We start from the raw sequence: 26,251 nt of genomic DNA, 5'->3' as shown, positions 1-26,251 counted from the left end.
CAAAGTAAACGCGCGTGGCAGCATCCCTGAGAGGTTAAATAACCCTTTATGATTGAAACGGCGCCGAACTCTGATCTCGAGTTACGTTTCGTTCCTCAGGGTGGCAGCTTGGAAATTAGAAAACAGTCGAAAACGCGGCGCTGGGTCCAAGGGCGTAAAAAGAGGACGGAGACCAACAACCGCCACCGCTCCCCGCCCCTCGAAAACAATTCCATTCCACGCAGAGCGAGCGAGCGAGAGAGAGAGAGAGAGAGAGAAAGAGAGAGAAAGAGGGAGAGAGATATATAGAAAAGTGTCTCCCGTCCCTCACCCTCGACGCGTCCACGGCCGCCACCCCTACCAGGGTTCGGCCGGCGTCGTCGTTTTCGGCGCCGAAGCCTCGACGAAGGAGGCGCTCGCGTCGATAGAGCCACGAGAGGACGGCTCTCTCCTCGTCTTGCTCCAACGTGGCTCGCGGCCTCCCCACCCCTCCTCCGCGCCCTCAGGAGAGCAGATCCCCGAAGAAGTTTACATTTTCCGCGGCCACGTTGGAGCTCGTGTCACGTCTCCGCCACCCTCCGCCCCTGTACAGCGTCGCGTTCAACCCTTTGCACCCGGAAGACTGTCCTGATCCTCCGCACCAGTCACCCTCGTGGACCCTGAGATCCGTAATTTCATCCTAACCTACCCTCGTCTCCAACCCTCTCACTCATACCCTCTCTCTCTCTCTCTCTCTTTCTCTCACTCTGTCTCCGTCTCACTTTAACTAACCAACGTTCGAGTCTAACATCCGTGCGACCATTTTGTTTGTTTTCGAGTCTCGCTCGCGAGTCCTGGCTAATTCGAAGGGATCCACGTGCCGGTGACGTCTGGTGGGGGTGGTGGTGGTTCGGCGAGGGGGTGCTGTTGTGCTCCTCGGTGTTCCGCGAGCAGAGTTCGGGCTCCCGTGCATGGCGACGCAAGACATTCACGGCGAGTTTTCACGGTGCGTTTGTAAATTGGCCCGCGGGGGTGGGGGTGGAGTCCGGGTGAGAGAGAGAGAGAGAGAGAGAGAGACAGTGGTGCGGGGGTGGCCACCAGGCAGTGAAGTGTTGTTGTCGGTGAAGTGTGACTTGACACGAATTTCTCTTCACTTTCCACCGGGGGAATTCTATCCGGCGAGCCGAGCAACCCCGCGCACCCTTCTGCCCCGGTCGCATTCAATTTCGGCGAGAGGGGCCAGTTCCGGCGATTTCTCCGGGGCGAAGGACTCCGGCGCCGAGCTTTTAAGGAGAAGTGCAAGCCCGTCGGTCACGTTCCGCGCGAATTGATCGCGCGACCGTCCTAATCCGCAATTTTCTCGGAAGCTTTTCCAGCTTCGCGCGGCGCCTTCCGGCCGGAGGGATGCCCGAGGTCTTTTTCGTTCTGGCCGGTTAAGGGCGCGAAGTGTGCTCGACGAGAGAGAGAGAGAGAGAGAGAGAGAGTCGATGGAACTCCGACGGGGACGGGATGTGGAGAATCCGTTTGACCGGGGCCTCGACGGCATTCGAGAAGATCGTCGTTGACTAGATCAATCGGACCGTGGCCGATCCGGGGCGGACGGGGACGGAGGATGGGGCAGGACTGGTGTGCACGTAGGAGGAAACGATCGAGCAGCGGTTGCTGCCCCTGCGGACCACGTGTTCATCCCTCAAGTAGGTTAGTGAGACGATGGGATAGATTTTAATCCTGCGAATGGACCGCGCGGAATTGCTTTGCCCGGCTGTTTCCACGGAATTCGGCGGACGACGAGTTATTGAATTCCCGGACGATGGCAACCGGACCATCCTGTCGCTGGTTAAATCCCGGAGAGGGGGGGAGGTACGCGATTTCCGCGGAGTTTCGTGGGAGTTTTATAATGCGGTGGAGTTTTTTCGATTAATGCTGGTTTGAAGGTGTTTGACAAGCTGTGACGAGGATTCGATTTAATCGAGGCGCGAGTGGGGCTGTTACTTTGAGATCGTTGCGTAAGAATTGATTTGTTGCATTGTGGAAATGGCGTTGATTCTGTTGGTGCTGGTTTGAAGGTGTTTGACAGTCTGTGCTGGAAATCAATTTTCATTCGAGTGGGTCGATCTCTTGAAAAATATTATACAAGAATATGTTTATTATATGATCAAAGTGGCATCGATTTCGTTTGTGCTGGTTTGAAAGTATTTGTCAGTCTGTGATAGGAATCAATTTTTAATCGAGTCGCGACTGGATCGATCTCTTTGAGAATATTGTACAAGGATATATTTGTGCGTAGTCAAAGTGGCATCGATTTTGTTGGTGCAGGTTTGAAGGTGTCTCTTTGCTAGACACTCAAAGTCTTTGATAGAATTTATTTTTATTCCAACTAGAGTGAGTTAATTCCTTTGAGAATATTGCATGAGAATTTCTTCTTGCATAGTCAAAGTGGCATTGATTCTGTTGGCGCTGGTTTGAAGATGTTTGACAGTCTGTGCTATCTTTATTCTAATTGCGAGTGGGTCGATTTCTTCCAGAACGTTGCATAAGGATAGGATTTATTGCATAGTCAAAGTGGCATCAGTTTTGTCGATGGTGGTTTGAGAGTATTTGACAATCTTTGTTAGATATTTATTTTCGTTCCAGTCGTTCATCGTTCAGTTTTCTTGGCCAAGAAGAAATCTGTTCGAAACTGAAGTTATTAATTTTGTGAATGATGGTTTAAAGATGTTTAAAGGTGTATGACAGTCTTTATTAAAAATCTACTTTCACCCCAATCATTCATTGTTTAATTTTCTTGAGGACATTGACCTAGGAAAAATCTGTTGGAAACAGAAGCTGTCACCAATTTCGTAGGTGACGATTAGAGGATGTTTGGAGGTGTTTGATAGCCTTTGTTATGAATTGATTGTTATTCCAATTGTTCAATCTTCTCGAGAACATTGAGGAGGGATAATTCTGTTAAAGATTGAAGCTACCATCAATTTTGTAGATTATAGTTTGAAGGTGTTTGACAGTTCACTGTACTAGGAATTAATTTTAGTTTGAACCGTAGATGACAGATCTGTCACAGAAAATAGATTGATGATTGGTCTCATCGTTTGATCCCAAAGAGGATCATCTATTATCCATTAAAAACAGCACTAATTTCGTTCCAGCTAGTTTGAACATGTTTGAAAGTCATTGCGTTCGATTCTTTACAATACATTTCCAAATTAAAAACTAACCCAACGATGCAATAAATAACAATCTGTCATACCCTGAAATTATCATCAATATTATTGTCCATAGTTTGATTACGATTAAAAGTCTCAAACAAACTCTCCACCTTCAACCTAATATTCCAAAATGTTAAATAAAACCCCGACTCAACAACACGGTGGAATAAAGTACACCAGGATCTAGAACCCACTGTTAATTACCAGTTACATTCGTCCGCCGTTGTTTGATCGCCCGTAAAAAAGCTCCCTCCGTGTAACTGAGGCGAGGAAGTTTTTTTCCGCGGCGTTCGCGAATAGCGCTGATTGCTGCACTTTTTCCATCGCCGCCGGTTCGAAACAAGTCCGCGGGTGCTCGCGACGGCGGAAGCGCGAATGAGCGTTTCGACCGGTGCCCCGTTATTATTCATACCTGTTAAACAGTTTTGTCGGGCGTTCATCAATCACCGCGGGGGCCGGGGCGGCGCTGTTAACGGAACAGCGGAACGCCGTCTTTCGCCGGCGAAGCCCCATCGCGCCGACTCCAATTAATCTTCTCTATGAAAGAAATCGCCCGGGGAAACTTTTTCAAACGCTGACGAACTCCCGCCACGTAATCGAATTCACCCGGAGCCCATTCACGCGACGCGGCTCTCCCCACCGCGTCTCTTTCTCTCTCTCTCTTTTTCCTTAAAAATTTACTTCCTTTCAGCGGGGAATTACGCGTCAGCCCGTCGCGCGCCCGAGAAAAATCAATCGTTGTCGCGAGAACTTCATTCTACGGGAAGCTCCTTTGACGCCGCCGAACCTGACCGCTGTCAAATTTAATCTTGTCTGCCCCCGGCCCCCACCCCCGACTGCGCCCGATAAATCACTTTTCACGCTCGCGAGAAAGAATTAGCGACGGACGCATTCCAGCGGATCCGGGGATGTCGCGGTCAGACAACCGATTAAAATATCAGGAATATTCGATTCTGTCTGGTCGACGCGGCGCGATTGAAATTGCTTTTTATTCGAAAGTTATTCGACGACAGCGGAGATATTTCTTTAAGTAGATTTAACCTGTCCCGAGCAGACACGCGATTGAAACGTGACGAGGATTATCTGGTTCTGTCCGCACTGTGCGGTATAAAACGCTCTCCTTTGGATATAGTATTGTTTAGAAGAAGTATTGTGTAAGTAGATTTGTGCTGTATTTGGCCAGACGGATGCTTTAAATTTAATTACCTCTCGACTGCGCGAAATGAAGTATTTTTTATTGAAGAAGGGTTTATTCCTTCTATCATAGTTAAATAATAGATTATGACTGTTAAAGGAGAATTTAATTTGGTTGCAGTGTAAATTATCTTGTACTGATGGAAGAACTGTTTATGCAATTTGAAGAATTTAAATTAAATTTTCATTTTCTCTCCTCTGTAATCCTGCGAGCAAGATCGGCTTTATACAAATTTTAACCTTCCGACTGCGTAACCAAGAGCACTATTAATTCAATAAAAACTTATTTCTTCACAGTATAATTATTTCTTAAATAGATTCATACCGCCTATGATTAGACAATCAATTAAGAATCCCAGTGTTTTAACCTCCTGACTGGGTAACCAAGTTAACTCTATAAAAAGTTATTCCTTCACAGAATAAGTAGATTCATACCGTCTACAATTACACAACTAATTAAAAATCCCAAACATATTTCAATCTTGCAACTGCGTAACCAAAACTACTCTTAATTCAATAAACACTTATTCCTTCACAGTATAATAATTTCTCAAGTAAATTCACACCGCCTACGATCAAACAAACAATTAAATATCCCAACAAATTTTAATCTTCCAACTGCACAACCAAGATCGCTTTTAACTCTCTTGAAAGTGATTTATCATCACTACAAATCCCTCTTAAGTAGCTTTATACCGCTTACGATCAGACGAGCAGAACGAATCACCACATTGAGTGACAAAATGCCCGTAAAATATAATATATAAAGATAAGATAAAAGAATAAATGTAAGTATATAGTAAAATATAAAATAGAAAAATATATGCAAATATATAGTGAAATATAAAAGAAAAAATATACGTAAATATATATTAAAATAAAAAATATACCACGGAGTCAGGGGAAAATTGCAGACGGAAGTATTTCGAAATAAACGGCGTCGTCGGGAACGTTTTCATTTTCCCCGTGCCGGGAATCGAACATTCCGCGGATGCCGGCGCGGTTTTGCCAGGCGTCTGCGACAGGTTTCCGCGGCGGTCGCCGGGAAAAGTGCATTTATCGTTCATTTCACGCCCGGTCTCCGTCGACGTCTTCCTCAATTTCCGCTTCGGCTGTTGACACGCGGACGCCGGCTTGAAAGGCTCCGGCGAGCCGTGCGCGAGGCGGCGCGGCGCGGATCGGGGACGAAAGCGTTTACCTACCGACACCGGAGGCAGGTAACACGTGACATCGGGCCGCGACGGTGAATAGTGGAAGGCACGCGAGACGCGTTTCGCCACGGTCGGCCGAGCTCCGTCGACGCCTCGCATGACGATCGCTGCTGGAAGCTTCTCGATATTACGCTCGTCAAGCCGCTGAAAGGATCGACGTGCTCTGCCTGGGACACGCGATCCGCGCGGATCCGCGGGCGGACGTGACTGCCCCGGCATTTCGCGGCGCTTACGAATAAGTTCACGGGCTCAGGGTCGGTCTAAATGCCGTGCCAGCCGACTATAAGTTATCTCCGCTCCGGACGGAGAGGGTGTCCCCTCGTTGTAGTCACCTCTTCAACCCTTCCGCGTCGCGTAGTCCAAGTATAGCAATTCCATCCAGTTATTGTCGCATCTATAGTCATCTGTACGCGTATACGTACAGTACACACTAATTACGTTATAGTCACGTTGTAGTCGTCGATGCTACAATCATTCTACCGCGCTATTGTCGCGTCGCTGATTTCCGAGTTCGTTAATATTGTATTCGGATAGATATTAACCTCTTAGGCACGACGCGCCACTATAGTGGCTTTCGTGAATGTTTCGTGCTTTACTCAATTGTCTTATTAATTATTCAAGTAAACGATTAAAGTGAAAGTACGAATGTACAATGTATATTAATAAAAAAATATATGTAATTAATACGGAATAATATATATTAGGAAATATGGTAATTTGGTTATGAAAAATTTTATTTGCTCAAAACCCAGCCGTGCCAAAGAGGTTAAAGCGAATACAAATTTATCGAGATGAATGTTTATTTGAATAACAATGGATTTGTATGAAAATTCGTGCGGAAAATAATTGATTTGCATAGAAATTGAAGGAATATAATTCCATTTTAATTTGTCTCTTTCGTGTTACTTTTCCGAGTTATTTGAGTAAAAAGATACGTAATGGAGATAGTTATTCGAGCAAATGATTTTTCATTCAAGTAAAAAATGGTTTAAATAAAGAGTTAATCTTACAAAGAGTTATTCGATAGAATAGTTAGGTCTCGAATAAATAATACTCTAATAGTGCTATTCAAATAAATGGAATAATTCATTGCAAACAAAATTAGATTCCAGTAACACTCTTCGATTAAATACAATAATTCATTACGAACGATTGAATACTTCGAATAAAATACATAATACATAATCTCGTTCTCAGTCACAATATATCTAAAATGATGCCTCCCCTTCTTCAAAATGGCGCCCCATCATTACAGTCTCTTCTCCAAACTATTTCCGAACAAAATTATTCGTGCCTACAATTTTACAGCAATATAATTACCATAGATTTCGTAGACGGTTTCGAGAATTCCCTGGGACCAGACGTTTCCCTCGGAAGCGTTTGGTACACAGATGAATAAATTTGTAATCGAATTAGGTAGCGGGGGAGGGAATTTTGCTGTCCGCGAGAGAACGGCCGAACTTTCGCAGTTCCGGGACTCTGCGAGACTCCGAATACTCGTTTGGACGACGAGGAACTTAAACCCCCGGTAATCTACGATGTCGTCTGGTAAACTTAGACTGTCTGAACACGTCAGGCCGCGATGCTGGTAGTAGTGGCGAAAGCTGTTCGGTGGGGATGTCCCCGGTTCAATGGCCTTCATTGGTCAACTTATTCCTCCCTGGCTGCAATACTCGAAATAATATCGACTCTGTAAAACAACGTTTATTCGTGAATAGCTGCGCCGCGATTTTCGTGAAAATTCGGAGGAAACTCGGAGGAAATTTGGTCGAAATTCGATGGAAATTCGGAGAGTCGCTGGCGCGCCCCGTTTGGTAAATTATTCTATACAAATTGATATAGCGCCGGTTTGGTACTTTTGTGGGGCGTTGAGTCCGTCTCTTGACATGCTTGCGGTGAAATTAATTAAGCAACGGGATTAATGAAGGCGAGGACGTTCTTGAATTTCTCTTTAGAGTGCGAAAGTGGCGTGGTCCGGGGGATACCGGGACGGGTGAATTGAAAGAAATTGGGAACAGTCGTCCATTGTTGTCGAATGCCCGGCTCTCGTGCACCGGGAACGGAAAAATATCGCGCGCGCCTTGCCTTCGGAGACTCACGTGGAAAATACGTATTACCGCTGTCCGACCACGTAGCCCCGCAATCTACTTAAAGTAGACTCGTACGGCGAGTGGTCGGACAATTGAAATTTATTATCGCGGCGGCGCGAGGAAAATTTACAAATATTTTCCGCTCTGCTCCGCCGTTGGCTCGAGCAGTGTCTGGCAGATTTGATCCACTCGGAGGATCCACCTCCGTCCGATAAATGAATAATCACGCCGAGGAAGGAAATGGGGCTGTATTATTAAGTCGCCGAGACGGGAACATGATTATTCAAGTAAATTCGTATTTCATGTAGTCGGGTGAAGCCGCGTTACTGTTGATAACGAATAAAATGCGTCTGCTATGGTTACTACGTACTAATTGCAGCGTTTGTACTTTGTCTGTAATCAGGCTATATGGATGTGATTATGATTATTAAATGTTATACGATATTATATTATAGAATTGTAATAGAATATATTATCGTTGATAATGGATGGGGTTTTCTCTGCTTGTCTCATTATATACAATTTTGCATCTATTTGCAGGATAATTTCAAAATAGATTTATACTGTCTATAATCAGAAAATATAAATATTGTTATGATTATTAAATACTAGACAATATTTTATTATACAATTACACATACAATATACTATTGTTGATGAAGAATGAAGAGGCTTTTTCTGCTCGTTTCATATTCATCTGTACTCATAATTGTTAAATATTAAACAATATTTTATTATATTATACAATTGTAGATAGAATATATTATTGTTGACGAAGGATGAAGAGGTTTTCTCTGCTCGTCTCATTACATACAAACTGTATTTATTTGCAAGATAATTCCAAAGTGAATTCGTACTACCTCCAATTAAACAATCTAAATACAATTATAACTATTAAATATTATACAACGTTAAATCAATCATAATACAATACATTACAGTACAATAATCCACAATTCATAAAATCATACGTCTACCTACATATTCTACTTACATAATATACACAAAATTTCTTTTCGCTCCCTTTGTCTGACCACTCGCAGTCCAGATCCACTTAAAGGCCGCCCCGTTGGATAAATTAATCACTGCACCAGAGATTGGTGAAAATTTCATTTCCCGGGATCAGAAAATGATTCATAAAAAAATCATACCCGACAGATAGGTCCGACCACAGGTAAGACCAATCTCCTTATAGGATCGCCGCTCGTTAAGTGAGCGCGCCCTGTAAATGGAATATTAATGGCCGGCGTCGCAGAGATGATTCTTTCAAGTAGATAGTGGAGCACGTGATCGGACCAGGCCGGTCCCGGCATCTAAATAATTTCGCTCTGTATCGTGGACACGAAACGGTCCAAAAGTTACGCCATCTTGACACGGCAGAACTCATGCGTCACGTTATTTCAATACTATTACTTGTGTTAGTATTTGTTAGTACTATTCAGTACTATTTATTAACCCTTTGCACTCGAAGTCATTTTAATTGTAAATCTAAAGTAATTTTTCTGCTGTACAGTATTTCCATTTTAAGCGACCAAGTGTATTTTATATATACCAAATTAACTCTTGTGATTCATACAGTTTCATGTTCAATAATTTTTCTAAAATTAAACTTTGTTGCTATAAACATTATCTTAGAAGGTGACGGAACAATTTTAGTGGTGCCTCAGAGTCACCAATCGAGTGCAACGGGTTAACATATTTATTTAGTATTATTATCATATATATTTATTACTATCATTATATATCTATTTATTGTTATTTATTAATACTATCCATTATTATTGACATTTCGTTCTCGCACACCCCGCGCGCCCTTCCTGCGTTTCGGCCCAACGTACTGCCGTTGTTACATAATTCCCGAGCAATAATTTTTTGTTGCCACCGAAAGCGGCGAAGAACGGGATGGATGAGCACTCGACAACTCGCGTGAAACTTTCAGAACTTGGAATAATTAACGCCTGGGACAGCGTTTACGTTTCGAACGGTCGTGGAACGGAATTCTGGAGTTCGACGACGAAACAGGAGGGAACACGTACATCCCTCCGCGTTCTCCCAATGTGTGTGTGTGTGTGTGTGTGTCGTCGTGGCGGTGGTGTGGTGGTTTCGTCGGACGCGAAATTTACAGTTATGTGCATCTGGGTCTCGAATGGATCAATAATGATCTATCTTCCGCCCCGTTCTCTCCGGCGCGGCGTCTCGAGAATTTCAAACGGTTCCGAAATTTTCAATTACACCCTCGCCGTTCCCATCAACCCCTTCCGCGCACCCCCCGCCCCCTCTTCCTATAGCGCACCCTCCGCCCCTATAGTTCCGCGAACCGGCTTGTTTTCCAGTTTTCGACGTTCCAAATCGAAACAAGTCGTGGTTTCGTCGATGTCGGGACGGCTATTGCCAAGGTCGTTCGAAGGTCATCGATGTATCTTCAAGAGGGAATGTATTTTTAACTTCGCCACGTTGCAGCTGGTAGGAAGAGAAGTTTATCAAGCATACGACGACCCTGGACTGCTTATCACGCGTTTCCTGGGGGAACGAAAAATTGCCGGGAGTCTGAAGGTTGTTTGTAGGACGAGCGGTAACGCCTCTCCCGTCTTCGAAGTTGATTCAATAATAATAAAAGTGGGATGCGCGAGACATACGTGCCACTGTTTGGGAAAGGATATGTAGGAGAGATGTTATCTGGCAGGTAGTGACAGGAATATGTAATGTAAAACATAGGTGGACTTGTTGACAAAATATATAGCTGATAACGATAGACATTATTAATAATATAGAAATAATAGTACAAAATATAAAACACACGCGACACTGATAAAAATATATACACTTGAGCCTAAGGAACACCATCTGTCGAATAATAATAAACATCAAGAAATATATTGCAAAGTAACTAAAAATGTTTAGGCGATTCAGGAAGACATTTTCAATGCGATAAAAATAATATCACAAAATTTAAAGCAAACGTGACCTTGTTAGAAAAATATATTGGCGATCCTAAGAAACACCATGCGTTACATAGCAATAATAATCTGACAGATGCGTCGTACTGCAAATAAAAATATGCAAGTGACATGGAGAGACAATCTGTCAATCGGACAACAAGAAAACCGTAAAAACTCGATATTACTGTTACGAAAAAATAGTATAGACTACCTGAAACGACCCGATCATTGAAATAATACTAAAAATACGCTCCTGGCGTTGTTCAGGGAAAAGGTGGTGCGAACACGGGGAACGCCATGAATTTTCATATTTTTGCTGCGGGCGGCTAATTTCTCGTGTCAGAAAATAGCTGTTTGGATTGTCCGGCGGGGAGGGAGACATTTATTGCCGCGGACGTTGGTATTATTTCTGCGGGGCAGAGCGCATTAACGGCAAGCCCCGCCGGTGAAACAACATCGGCGGTAGCGATCGGCGAGGCGCGAAGGGGCGTCGCGGATCGATGGGGCGGGCTCAAGTATCGTTGACTAATCAAAAATTTAATTAATAGACCGCGAGCCGGTTATTAGTGATATTTCCTCGGATCGGGCCTCCGGGCACCCCCGCGACCTCCGGCGTTGCCGCGATCCGAACTGATCGATGTTGTGCTGTTGGAGGCTGCCTGGGCCAGTGACGTAATCAAGAACCTCCACCCCCGAGGCTTGACGTCACTGATGCCCTCAAATGCGCGTGGCCAGGTGCGTATCGGAGAATCTCTGCAGCGCCCCTGCGCCCCGCCGGCTCCTCGCTACCACCACTACCACCACCACCACCACCACCACGCTCCGAGCCGACCCACCCCGACCAACCCCTTCGCTGACTCGTTTTTTGTCCTCTTCCGTTCCGTCAGCCTTGCACCGACTTCTCTCCCTCCCTCTCTCTCACTCTTTCTCCTTCTCTCTTTCTCTGTTTCGCACTCTTGCCACTGACATCGTGCACTGTACACGATTAGAAAAATGGAGCGGCGGCACGTTAACGCCGGACGGGTCGCAGCCGACGATTATTGGCGGGAGCATAACTCTCCGGGGGTTTTTTCGTGCCGCGGAGAAATAATCCGGTTAACACGGGGCCGGTATTAGCGCGCGGCCGCGATGAAAGCGGGAAATTGGACTCGGAAATTGGAGAAAGGATCATGGCTACGCCACTGATCTGCTTAACCATCCCTGATCCACGGACGTTTACTTCGACGGGTTCGCGACGTCGTCGTCTTCTTCTTATTCTTCTTGCTTGCCGATTTCTTGGGTATTTTTTACGCTCAGAGATGGTCCCGCTTCGATCATGCTGCTTTTTATGGGTCGTAGATTTCTTATGGATTTTTTATGGATCGTAGAGGGGTCCAGCGATGGTTGAAAAATTTATTTCAGGTGGCATCGTCTCTTTTTTAGTCGGAGAATGGTTGCCGATTTTCTTGGATTTTGTAGGGAAGGCATAGGATGGTTTTTATTGTGAAATTGTATCGTCTGATATCTAGGGAGCATTTTTAAAAGAATTATAATAGTTTTTAGGTCAATTTAATCGAGGTAGCTGAAGCTCGTTTTTTTTCTTGAAGCCTAGTTGCATTTTTCTCGTTTAGGGGATGATTTGTTTGGTTTTGATTGTACTGTCTTATTTTTTGACTTCTACGGATTTTTTATGAATTAGAAAAGTTCCTAGTAACGTATGAAATATTTAATTGAAGTCACTGACCCTTGTCTTCTTTTTCGTCGAATATTTTCTTCGATTATTTCCCCTAGGGTATCAATAGTTCGCTTCACAATATTCTGTTGTCTTATCTAAGCTTGAAGCAATTATCTACGGATACCATAAAATTTCGTAACCTCTTCTTTTTGTCCAAAGATTTATTATATAATTAATAAAAATCGATTAAAAAACAATTTCGAAATGTTATTTCTTTGTCAAAGACATTGATGTTCTCCTCGTCAGAAAAATTGTCTGAGAACCTTCATTTAAAAGAAATTTTACTTTATGTATAAATAGAGACTTTAGTTTTAAAAATTCCTCATACAGTTCACTAAACCATTTCAGTTTTAAAAATTCCCTACACAGTTCGCTAAACCATTTCAGTTTCAAAAATTCCATACACGAAGCTACGCATGAACTGTGATTTTTAGAATCGCGACTCGCAGAGCCAGTCGTCCAACGAAGCGAAATTCCCGATAATCAAGGGTTCGTTTCGCGCGTAGGGAATTTTTCGTGCTTGGTCGATAGTTCCTGCTCGCAGGTATCTGCCTTATCGACCCGGCTTTCTCTGCCTTATCGTCCCGGCAATATTGAAAGGGCTCCCCTTATCGGGGGAGTATTAAATTCGTGAGCAGTTTCAGGAAAGACCCCGGCAGTCGCTATCCTCGAGTCCGCTTATGAATAATTTATATTTCGTCCGTCCGCAAGACACGTTTTTCTTCGATCCAGGAACGGAAAGGTAATTCACGAATATTTAGTGTCCGCGGGAACACCTCGGGGGAACACTTTGCCGTCGACCGACCGAGAGACACGAAAATATTCGACGACGATACACCACCTAACCGCGACACGCTACGCCGCGTTATTTATTTTATCAATGTTTCTCATCTCGATCGAGATCGTTCTGGAACCGATAAATTCGACGAGACGTTGTCCAACAATTATTTATGTTTCTTCTATTCTTATTTCGCGGAGAGACGTCACGGCGTTTCTTTTTATTTAAGAGAAACCGGCCGGTGTTCCGAGGTTAAATAGCAGTGTAACCGCGGCTAGGAAATGACGAAAGTTCGGCCGCTTTCTGTTTGCCAAACACACTGTGTTTCGTTCGGCAGCTACCACGGGGGAACAGCAACGAAGCCGTCACGAATCTAGGTCGGTGCAGCTGGTTCAATTGATTTTCCATGGGGCATGGGTCACCATTGTGATCCCCTGTTTACCGAGTCCCTCGATAACCGGCGGAGATCAAGGCAGCCGAGCTTCCTGGAATTTTATTCGAAAGCTGCGATGTCAGATCCATGGACACTTCCTTCACTTACAGGTAGACGGGCGGAAAATTGCCAGCGTCGATCGACAGGAACCCTGGGAATACGAAATGCGTACTGTACGCTGGAATATTCAGTTCAGAGTTTCGCTTAAGGGTGGCCAGGGCATTATTTTGTAAAACGCGGAACCACGTGGAGACTTTATTAGTCCGTCGATATTAATAAGTAGTTGACACTGGCATCAACGAACTCGGAAATAATTTATATCTGTTTATATGTATATATTTATTTAAACTTGATTTTATTTTTATTATGTGTAGTTAGTTAAGGAAGTTCGTGTATTAATTTCTTGTAGAAATATTTTTAGAACGTTAAGAACTGTGAGAGAACAAATTTAATGTTAGGCGTTACCATTGGTTTGGTTGTTTAGTGTTAAGGAGTAGATTTAAGGTAGGGGATGGTGGGTAGTTTAGCTTGGATTTAAGTAGTTGATTATCAGATCAACTAGGCTGGGTTCTGACTAAATAATTTAATATTATTCTAATTTTCTGTTCATTTAATTACGGTTTGTTTCGGTGGCTAATTAATACGCAATATTTCATTTTTATGACTGTGTATAGAAAATATATCCTTGAAGGATTGTAAAAATATAAATATATATATATAAAATATCCATAAACAAATATAAAGATATGTATACATAATAAATTTAAAATATTGAAATTAATATATTTAAGATATTAAAGATATTAAATTTAAAATACTAAAGATACTAAATGTAAGATATTAAAGAAATTAAATTCAGAATATTAAAGATCTTAAATTTCATATATTAAAGACACTAAATTTGATGTATTAAAGACACTAAATTTAACATATTAAAGACATTAAATTTAACATATTAAAGGCATTGAATTTAACATATCAAATGCACTAAATTTAACATATTAAAATATAAATTATCGCATCTTCGCAATTGTAAATATCAAAATATTAAAAACATTAAAATCATAAAAACTAGATAAACTGAAACCTAAGCTCAACATACGCCAATGCCAAAAAATAGTGAAGTTAGGTGACTAACCGATGCCTAAACCTAACCTGATGCAACCACGACCGCGTTATGGCTAGACCTAAGGAAGTTAGACCGTAACCAATGATACTAAAGCATTAGAACTCCGTCGAGCGATGGCCGTCTACGCGAACCCTGAGAGAACACATTTCACCGGTGAAATTATGATGCTCCATTACTTGAAGTGGCCCGGATATTCTAGTGCATCTTCGCGGCCGTAAAGGGGGCGAGATAAGTAATCCGTGGGCCGCGCCGGTTGGAAAGAATAACGTTTCGGTGGCTGAAGATCGAAGTGAAATAATGTCGCGGAAAATTCAGTCCGAGGAAGAATTCGTTTAGCGACGAGCGAAGGGCGACCGGGAACATCTCCTCGAGGTCTCCCCGGGCTGGAATTAAAATTATTGGGGTTGAAGAATTGAATTTAAGGGACGCCGCGCAGAGGGCATATCGATCGTTGAATGATTTTCAGAAATTCTGCGCGCTCGCGGGACTTCGTGAAACGTAAAGCCGGCTGAACAGCTCGGCGAAAATGTCTGCTGAAATAAAAACAATAACGATCGCAGCGACGCGAAGAATATTGGAAAAATTATATTAAATATTAAGAGAAAGATCTGGAGGTTCTTGGAGTTATTTTCGCATGGAGTATTTCGATCGGAAGCGTCTCGCGTCGGTATAGTTAATGTTAATGAACGCGAGGGAATTAATGGTCGAACAATGAGTCGCCGGGATGGACGGCGAGTCGCGTCATCGACGCTGACATGATTGTCCAACGGGGTGTACGATTCTCATTAAATCCCGATGTTACTTTTATTAAACGGCGGTCGGTTATTAGTAATTAGTCGTGACCGTTCCTCGCCGCGAATTCGTCGAGTGCAACAGGGGCTGCGCAACGTTTTCTTTTTTTTCTCTCTCCCTCTCCCCCGGAGAGCCGGAGTGACTCGTTAAACCGGCTAAAAGCTCGATTAAGAGGCGGAAAAGCGGCGTGAATTTATCTTCGCGAGGGGATCGGCTCTCCCGGCCGGGTTTCCCAGCGGGCGACACAGTTTCACCCTCATTAAAATATTATTATTCGCCCGCCGGGAAATATTTTCAGATAATAGTCCCGTGATACCGCGGCGACACGTGCAAATAAAATGGTAACGCGATGATAATTCCCGGCGTCGAGCATGTATAATGAGCGCGCGGCCGACTCCTACGCGGACGATCAATCCTTCGATTATTTATGTCCGCGCCTGAATATTTCATAACAACGGTAACTGCTCGCCTGGACCGTAAATCCGCATTCGAGACCTGTCACGGCGTTACACCGGTCCCTGGCTGACGTCTTGCTTTTTGCCGGATGCATCGCGATGGAAAATAATCGATTAATACGAATTTCAACAAATTCTTCGTTGAATCAGAAATTTTAAAGGTACATATAATAAAATCGAAAAATCGTAGAATTGCTGAAAGCGTTAGCATTTGCGAGCGACTGATTTTTAAACATTTTTAAACACGAGTAGTTTCAGTTTAAAAATTTCCACAGATTAGGAAATACTACTTGCTAATGCACTTTGATTTTAAAAAATTAAGAAATAGTGCAGAGCATTGAGATTTTCATTGCACAAATTTTTTAAAGTTATCAAATTATCGTGGCCTTGGTAAAGGAGATCCAGAACGTTAGGAAATATTTTTGGTACCTCTGAGTCAATTTAAATAAATTGGGAGACGGTTGAGGCGTCAGAATTTCGTTGGAATGTTTTCTGACAATATAAACCATTGCGCATGAAATTTCTTTCAGTCAGAGAATTCGGAAATTATTAAAAATAGCCATAAAATCGAAAATATTATGGAATTGCTCACAGCGTTAGAATTCGCAATCGACTGATTATTAAACATTTCTAAAAGCGAGTAGTTTCAGTCAACAAATTTCGTCACGGCAAGAAATACATTTTGCTAATGCCCTGTGACTTTTAAAAATTAAAAAACCGTGCGGAGCATTGAAATTAGCATTATACAGATTTTTAAAAATTATGAAATTATCGTGGGCTTGGTAAATGAGATCCAGAACGATGGAAATTATTTTTGTTACCACCGAATCGATTTAAACAAATTGGGAGGCTATCTAAAGCGTCTGAAATTTTTCGGAATGTTTTTTAACAATATATTCCATTGCACATTGCAGTGCTTTTCGCCACTGTACAATGCTGAGATTATTCGCTGCATAATAGCATTTTGAGCACGCAAGCTTGCAACCCCTGCACAAAAAATCGTCTTTTGAATGAACGGCACGCATCGATACTTTTTTTTACGTTTTATACATAATATACCATCGAACGATTAATCATATTTCCGATTTTCTTTGTTGCAGGTAAGTTGCTGCTGAATTATCTGATTACCGGTAAACAGGAAACGCGCGGCGGATTACACGTAAGTGAACGAGAGACCAAAAAAATAAAGCAACGTCGCAAGCGTTTTCGTTGTCGAATTTGGTGCACGGTAGGAAATATGCCAAAACAGGATCATGTTTGCGGAACTAACGTCGACCATGATCAAATCTGACATGTAAACAAGCGGCTCACGTGACTGGCTGCGAAAAGAGGATCAAATGTGACCTCGGCTGTTTGCCGATCTCGTTACTCGAGATTTCTTTTTTCCACACAACCAGCGAACCTACTAATTTGAAGCACGCTGTATCTATTTATCAACGATCAACGATAACGCATAAATTTTTCCATGCGAAAATAACAATCCCGTCCAAAGTTACAACAGTAATTAAACCAGTACACGTCGACGCGCAATTTTGTTACTATCGAGTGTAGTTCTCTTGTCAAAAACGGTATTTTAAAATTAAAAAAAAATATATTTTCACACTTCAAAAGACCTATTCCATCATTCTAGCAGACATGAAAATTTTCTAAAAAATTTTAACCTAGTTGAAAAAAAAACTCAAATCGATTCGTCAATTTTTAATCGAGCTGTATGGGTCCCAGCGATATAATAATAATAGTTATTATAATAATGTGAAAGGTAACATTTCGAGAATGTCAGGACGTCGCAGGATCTTTTGTCGATCGTCAGAGCAGACCCGTAGCTATTTTGATCGACGCGACAAATTGATCCACTCTGGTTCGACGTACCAGATCCCCGGCCAAATGCCTACGGTCATGGCCGGTTCGCATTTAAAGCGCGCGAAGATATCGCAAGACAATCGATAGCTTTCCTTCTCGCTCCCGCGGCCGGATCTTCAGCCTGTTCTCTTAGCTCGTCCTCGCAACGAGAGCAGCTCGAAACGCAGATTGATCTACTTTCGTTCCGGGATCGAAGTCGACCGCTATTGTCTCTTTTTATATATTTCTCTCTCTATTTTTTTTCTACATATTTCTCTGTTTCTCTCTATTTCTTTCTTTTTCTATTTTTCTTCCTATACATTTTTCTGTCTCCCTTTCTTCCTGTACTCTGTCTATATTTCTTCCTCTCTCTATTTTCTCTCTCTATTTTTACTCTATATCTTTACTCTCTATTTCTCTCTCTATCTTTACTCTCTATTTCTCTCTATTTTTACTGTCTATTTTTCTCTCTATATCTTTACTCTCTATTTCTCTTTCTCGCTCTCTTCCTACTTCTCTTACTCTCTTTCTCTCTCACCGGAGGCGCACAAGTGCCCGAGCAACCCGGAGACTATTTTCCATGGGCAACAGATGCCGCTACTCCATAGCTTTATCTAGTTCTCCATTTATCGAGCCAAGTCACCCTAATATACTCGATTGTGATCGATTGTGACGCGAGCCGCGGCGATACTGTCCCGGCCGACCATTATCATTGTGACTCATGAGACTGTTGCTCGAAAAGTTAGGCCTCAGTCGCCGCTCAAGTTTCCGAGTGATAGCAGCTCCCATTGTGCTCGCCGATGCTTTTGTGACTACGTGCTAAATTCGACGTGGAAATCGGGTTCAAGGCCGACTCGAAAAAGTTCGAGCGTTAGGGTATGCTCGGGCCCCTGGGTTTGCTGATGTTTGAAGTCGTCGTTTCAGCTTTGTTGCCTTTCGACTTCATCGCGTTAAGTTTGCTTTCCTTTCCACTTCACCGTGTGTTCGCTTTGTTTTTGTTTGTCTTCGTCGCGTTGCGTTTGTTCTTGTTTGATTCCGTCGTGTTGAGTTTGTTATTGTTTAGTTTCATCGTGTTGGCTTTGTTTCTGCTTGATTTCATAGTGTTGGATTTGTTATTGTTTCACTTCATCGCGTTAGCTTTGTTATTGCTTCACTTCGCGTGGTAGATTTGCAAACGTTTTGCGAAATTGTGTTAGCTTTTTCGGTGATGGAAACGTCGTATTAGGTTTGCTGATGTTTGAATAAATTGCGATGGTATTGTCGAAGCTTAGAGTCATCATTAGTCGTCATTAGGATCGCAGGGTTCGACTTCGTTGTGTTAGGATTACCGTTTCACTTCGTTGTATTAAGTTTGTTATTGTTCGACTTTATCGTATTTAGTTTGCTCATGTTTGAGTTCATTATAGTTAGTTTAACCATGTTTAACGTCATCATATTAAATTGGCTGATTTTAACATCGTATTAAATTGGCTGACGTTTGATATCATCGTGTTAAATTGGCTGACGTTTGATATCATCGTATTAAATTGGCTGGTGTTCGATATCATCGTATTAAATTGGCTGATGTTCGATATCATCGTATTAAATTGGCTGACGGTTGACATCATTTTACTAAATTCGCTAACGTTTAACGTCATCGCATTGAATTGGCTGATAAAAATAGATGAAGCGAAAATTTACATTTAATTCTTTGACCCCATTGCATTAAATTGACTGATTTTTGACATTATCACATTAAATTGACTGATTGTTGACATCATCGTCTTAAACTGCCTCATGTTTGATATCATTCTATTAAATCCGCTGCTGTTTGACATCCTATCAAGTTCGCTGACATTTCTTTTCACTATGTTAAGTTCGGCAATGTTAGGAGCCACGATCTCGGGTTTGTCGATGTTGGATCTTCGATTTCAATTTCGTGTCGAAACATATTTGTTCCTGGTTTGTTAATTGAATCGTCGACTCGATCAGATCGTCGATAGAATTACCGCATACTGCTCTCCCCGCGGCCGTTTCGGAATAATTCGTGAACGCGAGGCGCGCGGATGCATTAGCATGCGCGATAACGAAGAAAGAGTTATAAATCGCCGCATTCCGTGCGCGCACTGTTGATCCATCGGAATGATCGTGATTGCGGTAGTAGATCGATGGTAAATAATTCATTAACCTGAAACGAACGACCTGGAACAAATCTGCTAATTAAAATAAGGTATGCAATTCAGAGTTAGACGAAATTTTATTTTCACTAATAAATAGCAAAGTACGAATTAAACGAGCAGCTGATTCACAAATAACAATTAAGTTGTTTATTTAATTAAATGTTCGTTATACTTGTAATCCGTAAGAGAAACAATCAATTTTGTTACGAATTAAAGGATTACATAAACAATTCTATGAATAACTTTCCCTTTGAATAATCAGTTAGACGATCATTTTTATAAAGGATGAAAGGTTTCACCAGATTTTTTATTCGTCAAAGTTTTATACAAGTTACAAACGAAGCGAATATCTCGTTTTTAAATAACGATTAAATAACCGTTCGTTATAAATAAAACAATCCTCCAAATAATTCCACAAGCAGCTTATCATTTAAATAATCCTCTAAACGATCATTTAAATGAACGATGGAGATTTTCGTCTGATTTTTTAACGTGGGAAAACAATAAAAAACTGTTTTCAAACAGTAATTCCATTTTAGTACATTACGAATATTTTCCAACTCTACAGCTTTCCATTTAAACAATCAATTGAACGAACACTTAAAGAAACGACAAAAGGATCCACTAAACTGAACAAAATCGATTTACGTCGAAAATCGTAGTTTGAACGATCTTGATCGCGGCTCGCTCGTAATTTCGATGTTCGTTGATAAATCGAGATCTGCGTCGGCCGCCCCCGGTCTAATTATACCGGGCGCATAAAACCCAATTAGGTCGATTGTATAACAAACGAAAAAACAATGGCGGGCATGCCGTTCGTTCCGCGTGAGTGTGCAACAAGAAGCGTGCACTTGCGCTCGAGATTGCGTCCCGACGCCCGACGCCGAGCGTCGCGGCGTCGCGTGACCGTAAACGCGTGCCGCGAGCTTAGTTCGCCTCGATTCACGTGGTGGTGCGGTCGTGAATCACTTTTCCCCGTTCTTTTTTCCGTCGACCGCGCTCTCCGCTCGCCTATTTTTCCGATTTTACATTTCCCTTGCGGATTTTCACCACCGTCACGGAGGCGACGCTCTCGACGTTTACGAAAAGTCGCGCACGTCTTTTCTCTCGATCGTCTCGCAATTCTTCCGATACCACGGCGGACTGGTTCGCTCCTCCGTACAGTTCGACGTCTGCGAGCGACGACTGCTGCTGCTGCGGCTTCGCAGCCTCCGTCGAGCCGTAGCGCCCGTCGACGGACCGCCGAATAATTTCCTCAATTTCCATTGGAAGCTCGTGTCCTGGATAACGTTGCGGCAGTAGCGCCGACTCCGGACGCGGAACTGCGACGCCTGAAAGCTCGGACGTTGTTCCGTTGTTGAGTTAGTTGTGCAAACAGGTGATTCACTCAGGCCTCCGCGCTGGCTATTGTGCTTCTTTAATTATCGTCGGACGGTGTTTACGGTGCCGGAAGAAATCCGGCAGATTTCTTTGCCGTGCCGGCTACTCCGGCTGCGCCCGGTTACTTACCCACGGAACAGAAAAATTTCGCGAACGAGCCGCGCGCTCGATTTATCCCGGTTCTCGTTTCGCGAGATGATGCTCGGTTTCGCGGATTTTTCCAGCCGGAACCGGAGAACATCTCGGAACGAGACCTTTTGCATGCTATTACGCAACGCTCTCTCCGTCGGAAAATATTATTTCCCGGCCGAAAGGTACCGTAGCTACGTCGCGGCGACCCTGCCTTCATCGACAGGTGTAAACAACTGTCGTGCCACCGCTCGTTCCCCAGTGACCCAAAATCAACGAATTCGGAGCCATTTTGTGCAACAGGTTCGGGGACATAACGCGAATTAACATTACCCTCGTTGCTGTCGGTAACAACGAAGTGGCGCTGCTCTAAACAAAAGTGTTGCTCCGCGTTCCTCGAGGTACGCGCCGCAGTGGAAAATTGGAATTAAAATTATGAATGATAGCTGGCATTTTATGGTCGTATAGTTTTAGTGGAGTGCGATGTCTAGCGAACGTTCTCGTGACTTTTTGTAACAATCGGTCGGCTAGTTTCTTTTTATGTGGTGCAGTAAAGTTCTTTCTTTCTCTATCTCTCTCTCACGATCGAGTTTTTTTCACAGAATCGAGTTGAAAAGCGATCGAATGTTTTCCCGTCGAGGGTAGCGTTTTATTCGCGGCCTTGGTGTATCGTTGCCAAGCCTATCCTGCGGTAGCAGTCAGTAGACCGCGGAATCGTGCTCCTTATTGACGATTCCCGGCTGCCGTCGTTTTATTGAATATTTATTGCGCTGGTGTTAATTTGCTGGTCGCGGCTCGTGTGAACGAGAGGAAGGCCACGCCGCGTCACGACTCGTGCGTTTTATCAAACGCTTGTTAAGTTCATTGAAAATTCAATGTTGTTACCGAGCCGGGTTATATCATTGTTCTGCCAGCGCGAACGAATTCGCGTTCCATTGCGCGCCGCCGACGCTGATCGACCCGATAAGATACAGTTTTTGCGGCGGACGACTCCTGGAACGAGTAGATTGATAGATTAAACTTCGAACAATGAGCGGAGGCCTTGAACATCTGAAACAACGATCCAAATACGGGCCGCGTACTCTTGAATATTAATTACGGAATACTTCGAGCTCCTGGGAATTATTTTCTTATTCCGCGAGCATTTGCCGACTTCTGGAAATTCCAGTTCGCTTGGGAATATCTGCAACGGTCCGGTAATTTTTCAAAAATCGAGGAACTATGCGAGGTTATGGAATTTGGTTTTCGTTAATTTTTAGAAGAAATTAAAACCTTCTGGATCGCGTAAGGAAATTTTAGGAAATTTAATTTGAAATATTTAAAGACTTGTAAGTTATTTTAAATATTCTATTAAGGAGCAAGATTTGTGATGCAGAAATGTAATTTTTTTTAAAATTCTAAAACTGCGAAGGATGTCGAAATTGGAATTTTAGCAATTTTTGAAAAATTCCTGGAAGCTTGTAGTAGCCGTGAAAAATTCCGATGGGAAATATTTTGTATGCTTCGGTCCAGTGATTGTTCGAAAATTGAAGCATTCCGCAGAGCTTTTGAAATTGATCTCTGCTAATTTTTAGAAGAAATCAAAACCTGGTAGATCGCGTAAGAAAATGTTAGGGAATTTAATTTGAAATATTCTATTAAGGAACAGATTTTTTATGCAGAAATACAATCTTTAAAAACTTCTAAAACTGTGAAATATGTCGAAATTGGCGTTTTAACAATTTTTGAAAAATTCCCGGAAGCTTGTAATAGCGGTGAAAAATTTCGATGGGAAATATTTTTTATGCCACGGTCCAGTGATTTTTCGAGAATTGAAGCATTCTGCAGAGTTTCCAAATTTGAGTTTTGCTAATTTTTCGAGCTCAAAGCCTTGTACTAACAGAAACATTCGAAAGATTTAATCTGAAACATTCAAAGCCTTTTAAACTATTCAAAATATTCCATCGCTAAAGGTCAGACGTTTCATGCGCAAACACAGTCTCTAAAACCTTCGATAATTAATATAAAGAATCGATCCACGAAAATTCCAGTACAGTAGGCGATACTTTTTATCCCTATCTCCATCGAATTAAAACAATGTCCGCGACGCGGTAGAATTTGCATTGCACAAATCTTTTAAATACCTCTTCCGACGAGAAAATTCCAGTATCCTGGGAAATATTTCTCCGTTGATTCCAACAAATGAAATGAACCCAGCAAATCTCAGAAAGCAGAAAAGTCTCGAAAAGTCAGTCAAAGCATTCCAGAACGATAGGGAACGATGCCCGATGAATTAAAAAATTCGTAAAGCCGTTTGATGCATGGAAATTCGCGTTCCACCGGTTTCGAAAAATGTTCGCGCACTCGTATTCCGCGGCTGATAAAAATCGGGCGCGAGATAAATTTTCAATATTTTTTTCGCGTGGATCCACGGGCGATTTGGTTCGCGGAAAAGTCTCGAGCGCCCGGTGCGTTACAATGTCGTAATGGGACCCCGTATTGCGTGGGCGGCTGGCCGCCGCTCCGGCGTATCAAAATTTGATCCGCGGCCCCGTGTTCCGTTAATTGCGTTTCAGCTGAAAGCATTTTTCTCCGACGGCCGACTAAATTACAAATTCACGCGTTGCCCGCTCCGCGCCAAAACTGATTCAACGTTCGCGGCTGCGTCGCTTTGCATTGCTAATGCGCCCGGATAAATGGCCACGCGAGCTCGCGATACGGAAGCTGAAATTTTCATTTCGCCGAGAGTAATGGGCCAATCAGAGAAAACAAGATTCTCATCTGCGGCCCGCTTTCCACCGCCGCGAGATTCCTCTTTTTCCAAGAATTTCTTTAACCCTCCGAGCTCGTGCGAGGCGTCACTAAAATTTGCTATGCTATCGGGGTGTCCTATAAGTTCTCTCCGCGACACGATAGATATAACTTCGAAAGTATGCTCGATGAAGTTCCGTCGTATAATGTGCGCAAGATAGTAGATGCCACTTTAATCGAATAAAAATTAAAAATTAAATTTAATCAAAATGAGATACGTGAACCGGTATGAAGTTTGGCTTCCTAACCAATTCACGGAGACCGACTTTATGAACCGCGTATCTATGCGCGATTTCCTTCTTCGGCGACACGAAACAAATCCTTTTTTAATGAGCCAAATCACTGGAGACTTGGATTTTATAGGGAAATATGCATCGAAAACGCACTTGGTCGAAGGAAAATCGACCTCGAACTGTTGCGAAGCCAGGACTTCGTCCGAGGAAAGTTTTATCGCGCATTTGGTGGGACTGGAAAGGTGTAGCGTACTACGAGCTCCTTCCAAAAGGTGAAACGATCGATTCTGCAAAATATTGCAATCGGCTCGATAAATTGAAAGCCGCCGTAGCCGAAAAACGGGCAGAATTGGCGAACCGACGAGGTGTCGTTTTTCATCGCGACAACGCTATACCTTGTGTCGCGTTGGCCGTAAGACAGAAACTCTTCCAGTTTGATTGGGACGTTCTACCTGATCCTCCTAACTCCTCGAACCTTGCCCCAAGCGATTATTACTTGTTTCTCTTATTAAACAATTCTCTTCGCGATAAATGTGAGAAATCCGAACGCGAAATGAAAACGCAGCTCGATGAATATTTTGCAAGTCTGAACTGTTTTGGAAAGAGGGCATAACGAGGCTTCCTGAGAGATGGAAGAAGGTAATAGAGCAGGTGGGTTCGTATAAAACATAATAAATCACCCTTGAACAATAAATATCGTCTATTGATTTCGCGTCAAAAAAGGAAGAAACTTATGGGACGCCCTAATAATTCTCAAAAATATTGTAATAGTCCCGAACTCCTTTACATTTAGAAATTGTTGAAATAATCAGTATTGTCGGTAATAAACTATTTTCATTAATAAACTATTATCGCTAATAAACTATTGTCATTTATAAACTATTATCGGTAACAAACTATTGTCGCTAATGTACTCGTTAATAAGCTCAACTTCATCCGCGTAAATCGCAGTAAATTCTATAAAACAGAAATACCGTGGATCAGAGAATCTGTTTAAAATACAACGAAAATAGCTTCGTGCGCAAAGGGTTAATAAACAAAGAGATCGCCCCTGTTCCCAGAACCCGCGGTAAGTGGAAACGGCAAGCTATGGACTGACGCGTTCGGCAAAAAACTAGCAGCACGCGAGCGCAGCCATAAACCGGGTTAAATTTTTTAGAGGCGACGTTTCATTTACCTTCGTTCATTTGCTAATTAATTCCTGTTTTTCTCTCGCCGTTGGCACGCACTCGCATGGTGTCCTTCTTTATTTACTTTTTATTTAGTCCCTCTGAGCATGGCGCTATTTAGACCGCGGATTTTGCATGCGAAGTGAAATGTCTCGAGGCGGTGCCGTTCGGTTTACTGTTTCGCTGACTCCGTGGCAACGATAGAAATTGTTCCATCGGGACCGCGGGATTATTTTTATAAATTTGTTTATATTTAAAGCGATTTTTGCAAGCGCGACTAGCTAAACTGTGTTTGCAAGATCTTTGAATTCCAATTCAGAGAACAGTAATTTATAATACAAAATTTCTATGTGAAATGCGAATAGGCTGTCTGAATATGGCTAGCTTAATCTGCTTTGGATTATTATGCAGTATTAATGTGTACTGTTCGTATTGAATTATTCAAATGCAATTGCGAGAGTAGTAGTAATTCGTTTCGCAAGATCTATAGGAAAGTATGTTCATTGGATGTCTGGTAACGGCTGGCTGAATCTACTTAAGACGATTACACGCGCATAAACGTACTGTTAGTGCTACACTATTTAATTGCAATTGAGAGCATGATCATCATTCATGCCGCGAGGTTTATTTGACAATACGACGATTATATGCGG

At 42.7% G+C, this 26,251-nt stretch overlaps 1 protein-coding gene across 11 annotated transcripts in view; it reads left to right on the top strand.

Annotated features, from left to right (window-relative positions):
• Dnc (phosphodiesterase dunce) overlaps positions 1–26,251 on the top strand; it is a 467,245-nt gene that overhangs the window by 295,505 nt on the left and 145,489 nt on the right. The window contains exon 1 of one of the 11 annotated variants that reach the window (XM_078188085.1): positions 915–964. The exons of the other annotated variants lie outside the window; for them this stretch is intronic. Coding sequence (XP_078044211.1) covers positions 930–964 — 35 coding nt within the window. The 5' untranslated portion in view covers positions 915–929. Of the gene's footprint in view, positions 1–914; positions 965–26,251 lie in introns of those variants that run through there. 11 annotated transcript variants of the gene reach the window in all.

Source organism: Augochlora pura, chromosome 7 (genome assembly GCF_028453695.1).
Source record: "Augochlora pura isolate Apur16 chromosome 7, APUR_v2.2.1, whole genome shotgun sequence".
NCBI lineage: Eukaryota > Metazoa > Arthropoda > Insecta > Hymenoptera > Halictidae > Augochlora > Augochlora pura.
The sequence above is the reverse complement of the archived record's forward strand: the minus strand, read 5'-3'. Positions and strand labels throughout refer to the sequence as shown.